We start from the raw sequence: 16,093 nt of genomic DNA on the forward strand, positions 1-16,093 counted from the left end.
CTTAAAGTATAATTACCATTAACCGATGCTTACTTTGTTGTTTCTTTTCTATTAAAATTAAATCCCGACATATTTATAAAATAGTTTCCACTTCTCATAGATCTGCTCAAAGTTCACGGTCATTGTTTGTGTTTCTCATATTGGCCATTTCTGGCAACTCTATTCGACTCTAACTTGGCGCTTGGCAGTCATGCTGGGAAATACTAATAGGATTGCCCTGCGCAGCCTCGCGTTCTCACATATCTGGGTATGACAGGTCATGGAGGGAGCCCCCTGATTCTCAATCCAGCACAAGAATCCTTGCACATGTTGCGCCACCCTGGAAGCCAACACATCTCCGAGACAGCAGAGCTGCGGTTTTCGCTTGGTGAAAGCTGGTGGAACATTCCTGCCATCTAGTGCTGAGTCATAGCTTAGCACATCGTGCTCTGTGGCTCGCTGGCAGGGTTGCTGTGGGCTCAGATGCCCTGGCTGTGCCCCCTACACCTGGCCGGGGCCTGTTTCCACCATGTACGGTACTTCCTCTCTACAGAGTAGGCCTAGGGTAACAGCTGGTGGTGGCTCTCTGGCATCTTGGGACTGGGCTGTTAGTTGCTAAGCACTCTGTTTTTTGATGCTATGGCATGAGAAGAGCAAAATTAATGGGAATGATAGGAATAGCAAATGGGAGGGGGAAACACCCAGCATTTTCTCAATGTTGGAAACTCTTCTTTGACTTTTGAGATTGAGAACTGAAGTTATCTTTTGATTGGTATGACTGTGCAACGTTGATATTAAAAGGGTGCTATAAGGGGAAGGGGAAGTAGGAAGTCACTTGGAATGGATGTGTTAACCAGTTTTCTTTTTTCAAAAATAATATAACCACTACACTTGTTATTACAGTAGGGCCTCTAGTGAATCAGTTTGCCAATGCAAGGGATGTTATGAAGGTAAAGAAGTGTTATAAGCATTACATATGAATAAGTTTTTGTTAACTGAAAGTGAGTTGGATAATAGCATTTTAATGGTTTGACCTGAGATAACAACACGTCACCCTTTATATATGAAACCGTTAAATTCAGATCATATAATTATGATATAAAAATTAGTACACCATGTTCTGAAACATTACTCTGTAAAATGTTTGCACATAAGAAAAAGAATTTTAAAATAATAATAAAATGCTATGGCATGAATGATCTTGATGCAGGATTTCTGCGAAATGGGCAGAAATTTGCACTCCTATTTTCTGTGAAATGGGCAGAAATTTGCACTCCTTTTTTCTGTGAAATGGGCAGAAATTTGCACTCCTTTACAAAAATTAAATTTTATTTTCTATATACAAACATACATTTAAACATAAATAAACATATTATTACAGTTTTTATGGAGCTTACTTTTTTAAAATTACATTTTAGTAATTCATTTCTTTGAGTTACATCATTCTGGTAACTGGTTGGGTTCAATTTATATTTTAATTTATTGTTAAACTGAGCTGTTTTTATTTTATTTACTTCGTATATTCCACGCATTTCTCCCCTATGGGGACCACAAGCAGTTTACATTCTTCTCCTCTGATCTGTTTTATCCTCACAACCACAACCCTGTGAGGTAGGTTAGGCTGAGTGTGACTGGCCCAAGGTCACCCAGCAAGCTTCCAAGCCAGAGTGGGGATTCGAACCTGGGTTTCCCAGGTCCTAGTCCAACATTCTAACCAGTACTCCATGTGGGCTTGTATGTAACATTGTGCCACGTTTTATATAAAAAATGCATAATATTTGAACAAACTAACATAGTAATGCTGTATGTTGCTAAATTCAGGGGTTGTAACTGAATTCTTTTACAGAATATTTTTGTGTGCGCAAACAACATGTTTTGAAAATGCTTATTAGACGAGAAAGAGAGGGTCAAACACCCCTTTTGGGGTTAGCCTGTGGTATGTGCTGTGGCATCACCCCTATAAAACAGTAGTATGAGCATAGTGAATTTTGGGGTTGGTAAGTGGAGTGAGCTGGGAAGGGGATGGGGGGGGAACTTCAACGGATTATCATGCCATACAGTCCAACTTCTAAAGTGACCATTTTCTCCAGATAAACTGATCTCTGTCGCATGGAGATCAGTTGTAATCCCGGGAGATCTCCAGCCACCACCTGGACGTTGGTAACCCTACCTAGCAGTGAGTTCCACAAGTCAACTTCCTGCTTTGTGAAGCAGCCCTTTTTCTACCCACTTTCTCAACAGCCTGGATAGTCTATAGTAAATACTTAGCATTTCTGCCAATTCCTAAAGCAAATTGTCATTAACTCAGAAATGAAGTCATGCCTTCACCCACCAGTGATTTTTTTAAATATTAATTTTCTCCTGCCAACCACAGGAGTGGTGATAGAAAACTAGAGCCAGGGGGCAGGGATCTCCTTCTTCCAGCAGGAAAACGGCAGCCCTACCCACCAACGACTTGTACCAGAACTTTATTATACTGGTAGTTTTATTCTCAACCCTTTTCCTCGTGATCCATCCCATGGAATACGCCTCTAGTATAACTGCCGCACCCCGCTTTGGTGAGTTCAACGAGCAATCCACCACAACCCAAGGTCTTTTCTTAGTCTTTTCCCACCGGTTTAGATCCCTTCAGCATATGTATGAAATTCGCATTCTTTGCCCCAAAGTGCATTACTTTGTTCTTCCTTACACTGAATTTTATTTGCCATTTCATTGCCCATTCATCTAATGGGCACCTCACCACACACTCTCTGTTTTCACCATCCTGATCAATTGGGTGTCACCTGAAAACTTCACTTCCTCACTGTTCACCTCCAGTTCCACTAGGGTTGCCAACCTCCAGCTACTAGCTGGAGATCTCCTGCTATTTCAATTGATCTCCAGCCAATAGAGATCAGTTCACCTAGAGAAAACGTCTGCTTTGGCAATTGGACTCTATGGCATTGAAGTCCCTCCCCTCTCCAAACCCCACCCTCCTCAGGCCTCGCCCCAAAAATCTCCTGCCTATGGCGAAGAGGGACCTGGCAACCGTATCAATCAGCATCCCTGGTGCAATGATGTCACTTCTGGCATGACCTGGAAATGATGTCATCACACAGGTGATGCTCTAGTGTTTGCTCAAAAATCTGTGGATAAACCCTAAAGCATAGTGTGAGATTAATTCCTGGTTCAGGGGTCACTGGAAAGCCAGTTTCTATCAGTATTCAACTTGTCAGGTTTTACTACTATTGTTCATACAGAGATCCAATATTGACACGAACATAAAATTAAAAATCTTTTACAGATAGTGTACTCTTGACCAAGATAAAAATTACATTTGCAAATCTACCATGGTATACAAGGGAATATTACTTCTTTGGCGTGTTTCATTCCCTTGATTATGCACATTATGAAATTGTAGAAAATATTGAGGAAATATCTGAGTCTACTTCTCTCTCCAATAATGTCATTAATGTACAGTTTCACATTTAGAATGGCAAACTCTACATCCATCCAGATGTATTATAATATTGCCAGATATATTATAATATTGCCAGATATATTATAATATTGCCAGATATATTATAATATTGCCAGATATATTATAATATTGCCAGAATATTGATGTTATGGTGAATGACTAATATATCTCATTTACACAAGTGAGAAATAAGCTGGGTAACATAAGGTGACTTCAGTATTTTCAATTATGAGATTACATAGCAGTTAATTTGAGAGAAAATCAATTACACGGTTCATTAACAAATTTTGCAGATCTTGTATACAAAAAAGGAAACATAATGTCTCTTGACATGTTTTCATCATTGTCTGTTAGTAATAGGAACAATAATAAAACCAAATTTTATCAATAGTTTTGTTAAGAAATGCTGAATGGCAATAGAGAAGACACTGAAGGGAAAGTCATGGTCCCCATAGGCTCTGCAAAGACAGTTTGCACCAACATGGAAGAAAATGTACACAAAGTAGCTCACTTGTGGCACTCAGCTCACCATAAACTCCACATTTATGAAGACAGCCTTAATAGTTGTGGGAATGCAGGAACTTATCAACAGATTATATGCACATGCCATGGTGGTTGTCCAATCAACCAAGAATTGCAGGTTGTTGTTTATATTAAGTGGATGATGGGTATAAAAACCATCCCTCCTCAATCCTAAAAATACCCTATCAGTACGCTTAAAGAACACATCAGGGAAGAACAAAGATGAATTATATCAGACCTTTTTAGTGGGGAGGACATGGTAGTAACCCCCCCACCAAAAAAGATGAAACAATAGGAAGCACCCAGTGGACGGGGAGATCTTCATGGTTCATCATCCAGGGGACTGCATGTTTTTTTAAAACTAGCAAGTGGTATTTGCATACTTTTCTTCAAGCAGGTTTTTGGACACTACTCCAAAAGCACGATGATTTGATGTAGCTTTCGTTTTAGTTCCCTGCAGAATAACAGGAAGTGTTTTCAGAAGGGGGAGGGGCCGTGGCTCAGTGGCAGAGCACCTGCTTGGCATGCAGAAGGTCCCAGATTCAATCCCCGGCATCTCCAGTTAAAGGGACCAGGCAAGTAGGTGATGGGAAAGACCTCTGCCTGAGACCCTAGAGAGCTGCTGCAGGTCTGAGTAGACCAGTGATGGCGAACCTTTTAGAGACCAAGTGCCCAAACTGCAACCAAAAACCCACTTATTTATCGCCGAGTGCCAATGCGGCAATTTAACCTGAATACCACCCCCAGAGGGGGCCCAGAGGGAGAGGCTAGGGTTGCCAAGTTCCTCTTCACCATGAGTGGGAGGTTTTTGGGGTGGCACCTGAGGAGGGCGGGGTTTGGGGAAGGACTTCAGTGCCATAGAGTCCAATTGCCAAAGTGGCAATTTTTTCCAGGGGAACTGATCTCTATTGGTTGGAGATCACTTGTAATAGCAGGAGATCTCCAGCTAGTACCTGGAGATTGGCAACCAGTTCCTTAGTGTTTTCTCTCTACATATCAAGACAAATGGAAAGGTGTTTGAAGGATGGCTTGTGGGCACTTCAAAGGTGGAATAGGACTGAGCACCCCTCCGCCCGCACAGACCCAGAGGGCGCTGGAGAAGCCGCTGGAGGGAAAGAAGGAAGGAAGGAAAGAAGGGAAGGGAGAAGGAAAGGGAAGGAAGGGAGGGAGAGAAAGAAAGAAAAAGAGAGAGAAAGGGAGAAGGAAATGGAGCAAGGGAGAGAAAGAAAAGTAGGGAAAGAAAAGGAGACAAAAAGAAAGAGGCCATTTATGCATGGGAGGTTTTGCCTTGAATTTGCCACTCAGTGGGGCGTGGCAGCGGCGGCAGGCTTGTGAGAGGCGAGCAGGGTAGGGCAGAGGACGCCTCCTTCGCACCCACCGGCCAGCCACGCCCCTCCACCCGCACAGAGGGCGCCGGAGAAGCTGCCGGCCATGCCGAGTGTGGGCGCTCGGCTTCTGTTCCCCGCTCTCCCACCCACCTGGCCGGCCACGCATGCTCCAGTGGCAGCAATGGCGGCAGCTTCTGTGGGAGAGTCCGGGGGCCACCGCCAATGATGTCGGAGGTTCCCCACCCCTGGGCTACAGCCTCCCACATCCGGGGCAGGGCAGAGCCGGAAAGGCCAGCGGCTTGGAGGAACCACGCGTGCCGGCAGAGAGGGCTACGAGTGCCGGAAGTGGCACCCGTGCCATAGGTTCGCCAACACGGGAGTAGACAATACTGACTGTGATGGACCAAGGGTCTGATTCAGTATAAGGCAGCTTCATGTGTTCAAGTCCCCAGATACTACCAGGATGACTCCTCAGAGTTGTTTGCAACTCCTGCTATATGCAGTCTAAAGCTTCTAATGCAGCCTTGAGAGACTTGCTACACTCATCCCATACTTCAGCTATATCTGAAGAAGTGAGCTGTGGCTCACGAAAGCTCATACCCTGCCAGAAAATATTTTTGTTAGTCTTTAAGGTGCTACTGGACTCTTGCTCTTTTCATCCCATACTATGAGTCTACCCTCTTGTCATATTTGAGCTTTTACTTTTCCTCTGCCAATTCAGCAAGTTGGTTGGTCAGCAGTTGACGTATTCAGCAGTTCCTCGCAGCTGTAGGAACACGTGGACACCTGAGTCACTCTTTCTTTTTGTTTCCTTACAAACCAATCAAACAGCCCCCCCCCCCGCCTTCTTCTCCATCTGCATCACAAAGGCTTTGTTTCAGCCTGCAGAAACCTGGATAACCAGCCTGGATAACCAGAAACCTGGAGGAGTTCCAGTGGCTGCCAAGACAACTGTTAAGGAAGCACCCAGGCACAGGAAAAGGAGCTGGGTTGACCTCACTGGAGAAGTCAAGAGTAGTTGTTGAGTAAACTCCCTTTGTTTCGTAAAGGAAAGGATTGTCTCCACCCTCCCTCTCTGTGCTGCTCCCACTTAGGGTTGCCGGGGCCAGGCCCCCACCGGGAGCCTGGGGGCGGGGGCATGGGGGGTGCCAGCATTGAGTTCTGAAGCACGAGGATGTCACTTTGAGGGGAAAACGGACACCATGTCACATCTCTCTCACTGTATTTTTTCCCTCCCATGACAAGGGATGCTGACAGGAGCCAAAAGCCTGTCAACCCTAGCTTCCTGGCTTCTCATGAGTAATTGCAAATAGCCGAGGGATGTTCTGGACATAATCTAGACCAGGAAATTCTGGCTCCCTTCATTTTCAGCGCCGCCTCTCCCACAGTCAGCCTGAAGCTGGTGGCCGGCTTTGTGACTCCTAGCTTAATTTTTCTCTCAAATTATGCCTGCCACAAAGGGACAGACAGTGCCTACTCATTGGGTGTCTTGTGCTGTAGGACCACAGTGTTTGTAATTCTGCAATCTACCTTGAATCTTGGCAAGAAAAGGCAGGATATAAAAATAAATACCCCCCATTATGCCCACTGCCCGTATGCCTTTGCTACATTCTCTGTATCTTAAAGGCACAACAGTCATCTCATCTACATGACCAAGGATGCAAAGCAGTCTGAGAAGATCCTGTAAATAGGGAGGGGCCGTGACCCAGTGGTAGAACATCTGCTTGGAATGCAGAAGGTCCCAGGTTCAATCCCTGACATCTCCAGTTAAAGGGACTAGGCAGGTAGGTGATGGGAAAGACCTCACTCTGCCTGAGACCCTGGAGAGCCGCTGCCGGACTGAGTAGACAATACTGACTTTGTTGGACCAAGGGTCTGATTCAGTAGAAGGTAGCTGCATGTGTTCAACAGTCAAACACCTCCCTACTTCTGATTCCCACTTCCTCTATATAGTTGCTACTTTTTTCTTTGCCCAGGATCCTGCCACCAATCTCCTCACTGACCTTCTCAAGGTGTGCATCCATTTAATCTCCTTGCATTGTTTCCAGTCCTTTCCATTCTCTCTTTACTCTCAACACTGTGCCAAAATGTTTGGGTTTGCAAGGAGAGCCACTGAACAGACATTCAGTCTGCATCTCTGACCACCTGAGTTGGCACAGTTGGAAGGAGGCTTGTGTGCACGGCAGAAATAGGGTTGCCACATCCCCCGTCCACTGATGGGGGATAGGGTGGCCAGATGCAGGGTGGGGAACTCATGGAGATTTGGGGATGGAGCCTGGGAAGAACAGGAACCTTCCCCAGTATAGTATGATGCCATAGAGTCATAAGAACACAAAAAAAGCCCTGCTGGATCAGACCGAGGCCCATCAAGTCCAGTAGTCTGTTCACACAGTGGCCAACCAGGGGCCTCCAGGAAGCCCACAAGCAAGACGACTGCAGCAGCATTTATCCTGCCTGTGCTCCACATCACCTAATATACTCGGCATGCTCTTCTGATCCTGGAGAGAACAGGTGTGCATCAGGACCAGTATCCATTTCTACAAGTAGCCATGGACACCCCTCTCCTCCATGAACACTCCTTCTGAAAGGAATCCAAAGAGTGGGTTTTTATACCCCACTTTTCTCTACCTTTAAGGAGTCTCAAAGCGGCTTACAATCGCCTTCCCTCCCCCTCCCCACCACAGACCCTTTGTGAGGTAGGTGGGGCTGAGAGTTCAGAGAGAACTGTGACTGGCCCAAGGACCTCGAGAGAATAGGCCTGCATCGTGACTAGTGTCCACAGCCACGGAGAGCCCTCTCCTCCATCCACTCCCCTCCCCTCTTCAAGCCTCCCCAGCTGGCAGCCATCACCACATCCTGGGGCAGGGAGTTCCACCATGTCACTATGAGCTGTGCGAAGGGAAATCCTTCCTTTTATCTCTCACCCTCCAGCTGCGGCAGGCAGATCACCCCGGGTCCCGGTATTATGAGAGAGGGAGAGAAGCTCCCTCCATGCCAGGCCTAATTGTACACACCTCCCCTTCCTTCCCAGCTAAACAGCCCTCCCAGGCCTCCCTTCTCTGCAGGCCGGAGAGGAGGGGTGTAATTCATGGGGGGGGGGCCCCAGGTCCCCCCTGGAGCCTGCTGGGGGGCGGGGGGTTTGCAGGGGGGGGTCGCCTCCAGGGCCAGAGGGGCTGTTGGGCCCCGGCCTGCCCCTGCGGGGGTCTCCCATCCGGGTCCTTCCGGCGCCCGGGCGGCGAGGCGAGGGGGTAACGGCGGCGCATGCGCGCAGCCGGCGGGGCCCAGCGGGCAGGCGAGGGGGCCCCGCCCGGCGCTACGTCCTGACGTCACAGCGGCGTGCGTGGCGAGGAGCGCGGGGATTGGCGGCGCACGGGCGGCCGGGACGTGCCCTGCTGGCTATATGAGCTCCGCGGAGGCGCCGCCTCGGCCTTTCCTGCCTCGCTCCTAGTCGGCGCCGGGGCCGCTGAAGAGCCGCTCCGCTCCCTGAAGACCCCGCGCGAACCGCCTGGCCCGCCCGCCGCCGCCGCCATGATCATCTACCGCGACTGCATCAGCCGTGAGCAGGACGCGCCTCGCCGCGTTGGGGGAGGGGAAGGAGGAATGGGGGGGCAGGCGGGCCTTCCCCACGCCAGTGCGCCTGCGCGGCTCCTGAGGCCTCCGCCAGCGCTGCTCCTACTGCGCCTGTGCGGCCCGCAGTGGGGGGGGGCGGGGAGGGAGAAAGGCCGGGATGTCCCGAGCCCAGGATTCCGCCGGCTGCGCATGCGCGAGCGCCGCCGAGGGCCAGGGCCGCGGCTGCCGCGCTTGCGCGGCCGGGGGGGTCGCCTGGAGGCGTCGTCATCGCGGCGCGGCTCTTGATTGGCCCTTCTGGTCAGGCGCGGGGTCAGGAGAAGGGGGTTTCCCAGGGGTGGTCGGGCGGCCTCGGGGGGGGGGGCGTTCTGCGCGTGCGCGTTTGGTCTTGGGAGGCGGTCCTCCCCGACTTTCAGGGGTCTCCCCTGACCTCTGACCCTGCCTCTTGTTCCCCCCTCCCCAGAGGATGAGATGTTCTCCGACATCTATAAGATCAAGGAAGTCGCCAGCGGCCTCTGCCTGGAAGTGGAGGGGAAGGTGAGCCTGGGGGTGTGGTGGTGGGGGGAGTCCTGGCCAGAGATCCGGGGTGAGGGGGCGCAGCCTGGGTGGGAGGCTGGTGTGGGGTGGGGGGGGGAATCACAGCTGTTCAGATCTTCACCAGGGGGTCTTGGGCTGGGGGGGTAGAACAGAGTCACGTACACCACTTTGAGCTCCTTGGTGTCAAGGTGCAATGATTCACTAAGTAGAATCATAAAGTTGGAAGGGACCACCAGGGCCATCCAGTCCACAATGCAGGGAATTCACAAGTACCTCCCCCCATACACACCCTACTCCATGCCCAGAAGATGGGGAGGGGAGTAAGAGCTCTTTCAAAGTTGGGCTGTGAATAGCCTTGATTCTGGTCCCTCGCCCTGAAGCTTTACTCCTTTGTTTGGAGAATATGCCCCCCAAAAAAACTTGTTTAGTTCAACCCTGAGGTTTGACTTCCCTAGTAACTGCAAAGTAGTGTACCTTCACGAGTCGCGATAGCAAAGCTGAGCAGTGCTCACAGTGGGTAGCCGTGTTGGTCTGTCCGTAGCAGAAAAGAGTCTGTCTGTGTAGCAGCACTCAGTTGCCTGGTATAATCGCCCAGGCTGGCATTCAAATCTGGATATTCAGCTTGGAAATGGGAGCTCACAGGCGACTTCAGTTTAGCTTCCTTGGCCTTGATGCTGTTCCTAGCAATATCGGCACGCCAACTGGCTGTACACACCTGTTGTAACAGTCACAACAGGTTAGTGGACGTGAAGCACTGTGAAGACTCTCCGCATTATGTAATTGTTAAGCATATTATCTTCACAACATGAAATAGTCTGCAGTTAGTATTAGAAGCTGGTTAATATTAAATGTAACTGGGATAAGTGGTTTTTCAAAGTGAAGTGTTTTGAGAGTCAAGAATGTAGTCTTTGAATTCAAAGGTGATACCTTGACTTGTTGTTTTTCAGTTTGTGCACATGAGCAGGCAACAAGTAAATTGTATATTGATGGCTTATAGTCGCATGGCGGTGTCTCATCAGAAACCTGTTTCTTTTGGACAGATGGTAAGCCGGAAAGAAGGGGAAATTGATGATGCCTTGATTGGTGGAAATGCATCTGCTGAAGGCCCAGAAGGAGACGGGACAGAGGCCACAGTTGTCACTGGCGTTGACATCGTAATGAATCACCATCTTCAGGAAACAAGTTTCACTAAAGAGTCTTACAAGAAGTACATCAAGGACTACATGAAAGCGTGAGTCATTTGGGGCTGTGTCCTGTCAAGGGCTGGCTCCTGCAACGAGGCTTCTGTGGGGCTCAAAGCCCCATTCTTGATGGCAAAAGACCTAAGAAGCCTTTTGGACTAGTTTGGGGTCATCTCTATTGGTCCTGTGTTCTCTTCCAGACAAAATTCAGGGTGGTGATTACAACATCAAAAGCAGGTCTGTTTCAGACTGTCACTGTCAGTATGCTGGTTGCAGTACTCATCTGTGCCCTTGCTGACTGAACTTGATTCCCTTGGTAGCTCTCTGCACCCCACCATAGAGTTTTTCCCTGAATGTCCAGGTTGGCATAGGCTGTAAATCCAAACAAAGCATGTTCATTTTACTCAAACTTACACAAATTTAAATGTGAAATTTGTTAAGTTTGGGCATTTTTTTTACAGCTAAGCTTCAGCTGCAGCAACAGGTAAAAGCATTATAACTGCCAGGATAGTGCACAGTAGCAAAAATGATGGCATCATAATCAGGTGATTATGGCAGGTTCTGTCACTGATACTTAACGAAGTCCTTGCCTTTGCAGGTTTTGCATTGTACACTTGCAGTCTAGTCCTGAGAAATTTTGTCTGTTGAAATATTGGTTCACTTGGTCAACAGTGCCTGCCTAAGCAGCTACACTGTTTTAAGCCCCTGGGCCTCAGCGGGATGTATATCTGGAGGTTACTCAGCCCAAGATTGTGCTGGTTGCAGGTGATCTTTTTTGACAGTTGTCAGAAAGACACGCTCAGATGGCTTCAGGCTATTTTGGATTCCTGTCTATAACTAGTACCAAAAGAATAGTACCTGCTACAAATACCTGAAAGATATTTCTGATGGATGTAGGCAGACCCTGGTAGATCAGGGAAGTTAAGCCCCCTTTGTTTTGTAATAAAGGGGATATTTTCACCCTCCCTGTCTGTGCTGCCTGCTCTTCCCACTTCTTGTGAGTAAACTTTACTTCCATTGCGAATAGAACAGGTGTTCTGGAGGCAATCCAGGCCTGGCAGTTCTGATTCCCTTCAATTTTGGCACTGCAACTCTCGCGATCATCCTGAAGCTGGTGGCCAGTTTTGAGATTCCTGGCCTTGTTTTCTGATGAGTTATGCCTGCCATAGACAAAATGGCTAAAGCCTTTTATTATAGAAGATAAAGGTTAAATGGTAGAACTAAGAAATTAAGCTGCTGGTCATAAATAAAATACCGGCTAGACGTTCTTATGGCGGCTGCCATCTTCTGCTCTTAGAGTGCAGTTGCAAACACCAGAGTTTCAACCTTCTGTACTCTGTTTCAAAATCAGAAAGGATGTTTGGCTGAAACTGCCCATTGTTGGGGAGAGACGAACTAACTTTCGGGCTGAGTACATCATTTGTTTTCCCCTCTTTTTTACCCTGTCTCTCCCCAGTGGGGGGCTGAAGTTGCTTACATCGTTTGCTTCTCTTCCGTTTTATGCTCACAACAATCTTGCAAGGTAGAGAAGGCTTGAGGGTAGGGATGCAGATTTCCAGAAATGCTGAAGTCATGGGGAAAAGGAAACTTTGGGGTAGATTGAAACACAAGCAGTTAAGGTTTTGTTCTAGCGCTCCCTGAAATTCCCGTTTTTCCATTGGAAAAATTGAGAAAGTCTTGTGCTGTATGTTTGGAACGTGGAAAAACTTAGCATTTTACTCATTCAAAAAGTAAATACGTCATAGTTTATTTTCAGTGTTCACCCAAGTTTTCAATTTTTCCATCAAAATTGTGGAGGGGGGGGGCGGAAACTTCAGGGAAAAAAATGGAAGAAATACCTCTCTAGCTGAAGGTGACTGGCTGAAAGTCTCCTGGCCAGCTTCCATGGCAGAGTGAGGGTTTCAATTTGGGTCTGAGATTCTAGTTGCAATATCACTTCCGTTTGTTTCATTGAAAGTAACAGATTTCTGAGGATTGCTGTTTTCTTTCTAGAATCAAAGCCAGACTCGAGGAAACAAAGCCAGAGAGAGTAAAGCCGTTCATGACGGGGGCTGCAGAACAAGTCAAACATATCCTTGCAAACTTCAAAAATTACCAGGTAAGTTTCAAAGCCTTCTTTTCTCTCTCAGCTTCATCTGTGGAAATGACAGCGTTTTCATCTCTCCTGCAGCTTAGAGCCTGTCCTTTGTTGCTGTCGGTTAGAAATTGACATTTTTCAGGAAATTTGATTCTTGGGCAAGGAAGATCTGTTCTGACTTTTCTCCTTCCCAAAGTTTTTTGTAGGAGAGAACATGAATCCTGATGGCATGGTGGCGTTGCTGGATTTCCGTGAGGATGGCGTAACCCCATATATGATTTTCTTTAAGGATGGATTAGACATGGAAAAATGTGTAAGTTAGACTTGGAAAGATGTGTCTGTGCTGGTGACAGAAAGGGCGGAGGCTGCTTATGGAAACTGCAAGGAGCCCCATGAGAGCCCTGCTGGCCGCCATGTCCTGCATCCAGTTGATGACCCTGATGAGCCAGATCCCATTACGGCGGGGTGTCAAACTCAATAGTTACGAGGGCCTGATATTACATCAATGCCACTTTGGTTAGGTCAGGCAATGCCTTGCCAGCCCAGATTGAGAGTGGGGGTGGGGAAGTGGCTGGCTCACGGTCTGGATAATTGCTCGCAGGCCGTATGTTTGACACCCCAGCATTTGTCCATGTGCTGGAGCGGTGAGGCAGCCACCCTCTAGCTGTTTCTCCCCCAGCAGCTGGTGGTGGCAGTTCCTGGACTCTGACATTCTGCTTCTCTAAGAATGTATCTAGTCTTTTATGGTCATCTAAGCACAGGACATCACCACAACTGGAGTCAGTAGGTTAGAATCAGAGAATTGGAATTGGCCATAGAGGCCATCTAGTCGAGCCCCCTGATCAATGCAGGATCAGCCTCGAGGATCCCTGAAAACTGTTTGTCCAGCCGTTGCTTAAAGATTACCAGTGAGGGGGAGCTCAGTTTAATTTCTTGTTGCTGGGCTAGATGTGACTTCAATAAGGGTTTTTGAGGCCATTAAATGAATGGCTTTCCTCTATCACTGCAAGCAGGGTTGTAAATCCAGATTCCTTTCCAAACAGCCTTAGGGAAAGCCACAAAATGTGTAACTTTTGAACAAGAAGCATCTGCTGATAGGCCGGGACCAAATCCTTTTGTTCTCTGGCTTGCATCACGATGCGAGAGCAACCTCCTTGCGCTTCCTGCCTGCCCGATAAAATGGCAGCTCAGATTGAATCGGGGAGAACAGTTGGACGAGACCGGCTTAAGAGTGGTCTGCCTCAGGGACGGATACGAGCTTTGGGTGCTAACTGTGGTTCCTTTCTCAACAGTAACGAGGTCTTCCCTTTGGGGATCATCTGTCGTCTTCATCATCATAATTGGCTGCTGCTCTTTCTTCATCCACAAACCATCATGACTTAGCAATGTCTGGCAACTGGACTGCTGTCACCTTGAGCTTAATTTGATTTATTTTGACCCTGAATTGATTGGAGTGGAGGCATTGTTTTTTAAAAAAATGTGTCACGTAGGCTGTCTAAAATAAAAAAGAAACTCATTGAAACCCAGCGTAGGTTGATGCCTCTTGGTGTAATGCGCGGAGCCCTCGTGCGCTTGAAAGTTTGCCATCTCCGTAGCCCTGGCCCTCTTGCCTGCCTCAGACTGTCTCCGGGAAACAGAAGACCAGCTGCCCATCATGCTCTCGCTGCCTGTGCCCAACCAAGGAGGTGAAGGAAGGTCTTCGTTCTGAAGCGGACCCCCCTGGCGCCTCCGTCTGTCCCGACCGGCTGCAGTAACTTTCTGGAGGATGAGATTTCGAAGCCCTAACGCGGAGTTTCTTTGAGCTCTTAACTAATCAAGGAGAGATGGATGTTTCTTCAGTGTATCATTGCAGTTTGACTTGAGGCAGAGGGAGTCAAAAGAGAGCCCTTTGTCAGCAGAAAGAAGCAAATTAGGCAAACGAATCTGCGTGCTGTAGTGGGAGAGAACTGTAACTTTAAAATACACGAGTAAGAACTAGCTTAACAGGTTTCTGAGTTGCAGTGTTGTGTGTGTCGCTTTTGAATCTGCAAGTGCAAACGACTGCAAGGAGCTCCTGGTGCTTGTTCTCACAATATGTGCATCTTGCTGCCTTCTGTAGGGCTTCCTCAGTAGCCGTTTCCAGCAAGCATAGAAGAAGCAAGCCGATCCTTGTAGGGTCCAGAGCCCAGCAGCTTGCTTTCCAAAGTCTCAGCCCCTGTTGTGCCTTCCTTTGCATGAGATTGTCGAGACAAAAACGTGGTGATTCTGAGTAAAAAGCATAGAGCCACAGCTCACGAAAGCTCCTACCCTGCCAGAAATTTTGTAGTCTTTAAGGTGCTACTGGACTCTGGCTCTTTTCTGCTGCTAGTTTCAGACTAGCACGGCTTCCCATCATGAGCATTTAAGTGAGAATAGTTAAGGGTCGAATTGGTGGAAGCTATAACCAGTGTTGTTACAAATGGCTCCCGGAATCAAAGCCCATTGGAAGAGGCCGCTGTACGGTTATGGGGCCGCTGCTTTGTGGTCCCAGCAGGGATTGGGGAACTTTTTCCCAGCTGTAAGCCTAGGGTGGCTGGTCACTGTGGGGTCCAGTTTTTGCGGCAAGAAGAGAGAACGTTTGCATCTTTATTGGAAGCCCTGACGGCTGGCATGTGCAGGAAATGGCCGGCCAGTCAACTGGCAGTTTGCTGCGTTCTGTACCAAGACTAATAAGAAAATGACTCCTGCTGTGTCTCCTGTATTTTCACCCTTGGTCTCACGTTGCTTCTGGGATTCGGTGGCATCGTCACTTTTTTGACGCGATCGGTTCCGCCCAGTCCACATGTTGCCACCCGCGTGCCTTCTGGTTCCTTTGTGGGTCTTTCCACGTTCTCCTGGCTCCTCTCTGTGACCCCCTTTCCTCCCCCCAGACTCTTTGCTGCTCAGTCTTGGTTGGAGATCTGACAAACAGTTCCCAGCCAGTGTTTTTTTTTGGGGGGGAAGTGTTGCTGGTGGGGGGTTGTCACCAGGTGTGGTGGTAACTTCTAGTGCATTGGTTCTCAACCTTTTTGGTCCATTCCCCCCTTTCATCATTGTTCAGAATATAATTCCCCCCCTTCCCAAGACAGTCCTAACAGTTATTAAAAACAAACTACAATTTTACAGGACATAATTTACAGGACATCACGCTTTGCTGAATAGTGGTCCCCCCCGGAACCCTAAAATCCCCCCCTTTTTGAGAACCCATGTTCTAGTGCCTCCTTTCCTCTAAGAGAGGCTACAGGGAGTGACAGGTTGTCCCACCTGAAAGGTTTGAAACTCGGTAGCTGAGTGGCACGTTTTGGGCTCAGCCAAGTGGGTCTTTGAAAATAAGAGGAAGCGCCTGTCTCTTGCCAGAAATCTCAGGACATATGATATTGTAGTTATCTGTGGGGGGGGGAGCACTTTTTGTTGGTATTCCCATAATCACAAGGAAGGACTAGAT

The 16,093-nt window shown here is 48.1% G+C and overlaps 1 protein-coding gene and 1 non-coding gene across 2 annotated transcripts; both read left to right on the forward strand.

Annotated features, from left to right (window-relative positions):
* The first annotated feature begins 8,785 nt into the window (after positions 1 to 8,785).
* On the forward strand, positions 8,786 to 14,177 carry TPT1 (tumor protein, translationally-controlled 1). Its single transcript, XM_056861736.1, has 6 exons — positions 8,786 to 8,845; positions 9,320 to 9,393; positions 10,434 to 10,624; positions 12,567 to 12,672; positions 12,848 to 12,964; positions 13,944 to 14,177. The coding sequence occupies exons 1-6, from the start codon at positions 8,818 to 8,820 to the stop codon at positions 13,944 to 13,946; spliced, it is 519 nt and encodes a 172-aa protein (XP_056717714.1). The 5' UTR covers positions 8,786 to 8,817; the 3' UTR covers positions 13,947 to 14,177.
* LOC130488528 (small nucleolar RNA SNORA31) lies at positions 13,734 to 13,863 on the forward strand. The gene has a single exon (XR_008933819.1). It is a non-coding gene; the product is annotated as a small nucleolar RNA SNORA31 (small nucleolar RNA).
* Positions 14,178 to 16,093: the final 1,916 nt, after the last annotated feature.

The sequence above is a fragment of the Euleptes europaea genome, chromosome 16 (assembly GCF_029931775.1).
Source record: "Euleptes europaea isolate rEulEur1 chromosome 16, rEulEur1.hap1, whole genome shotgun sequence".
Taxonomy (NCBI): domain Eukaryota; kingdom Metazoa; phylum Chordata; class Lepidosauria; order Squamata; family Sphaerodactylidae; genus Euleptes; species Euleptes europaea.

Bases quoted from the DNA above. Each gene is read 5' to 3' on its own strand.
- TPT1 (XM_056861736.1), top strand. From the start codon at position 8,818: ATGATCATCTACCGCGACTGCATCAGCC. The intron at 10,625-12,566 runs GTGAGTCATTTG...TTTTCTTTCTAG, and splicing joins ATCAAGGACTACATGAAAGC to AATCAAAGCCAGACTCGAGG. The intron at 12,673-12,847 runs GTAAGTTTCAAA...TCCTTCCCAAAG, and splicing joins CAAACTTCAAAAATTACCAG to TTTTTTGTAGGAGAGAACAT.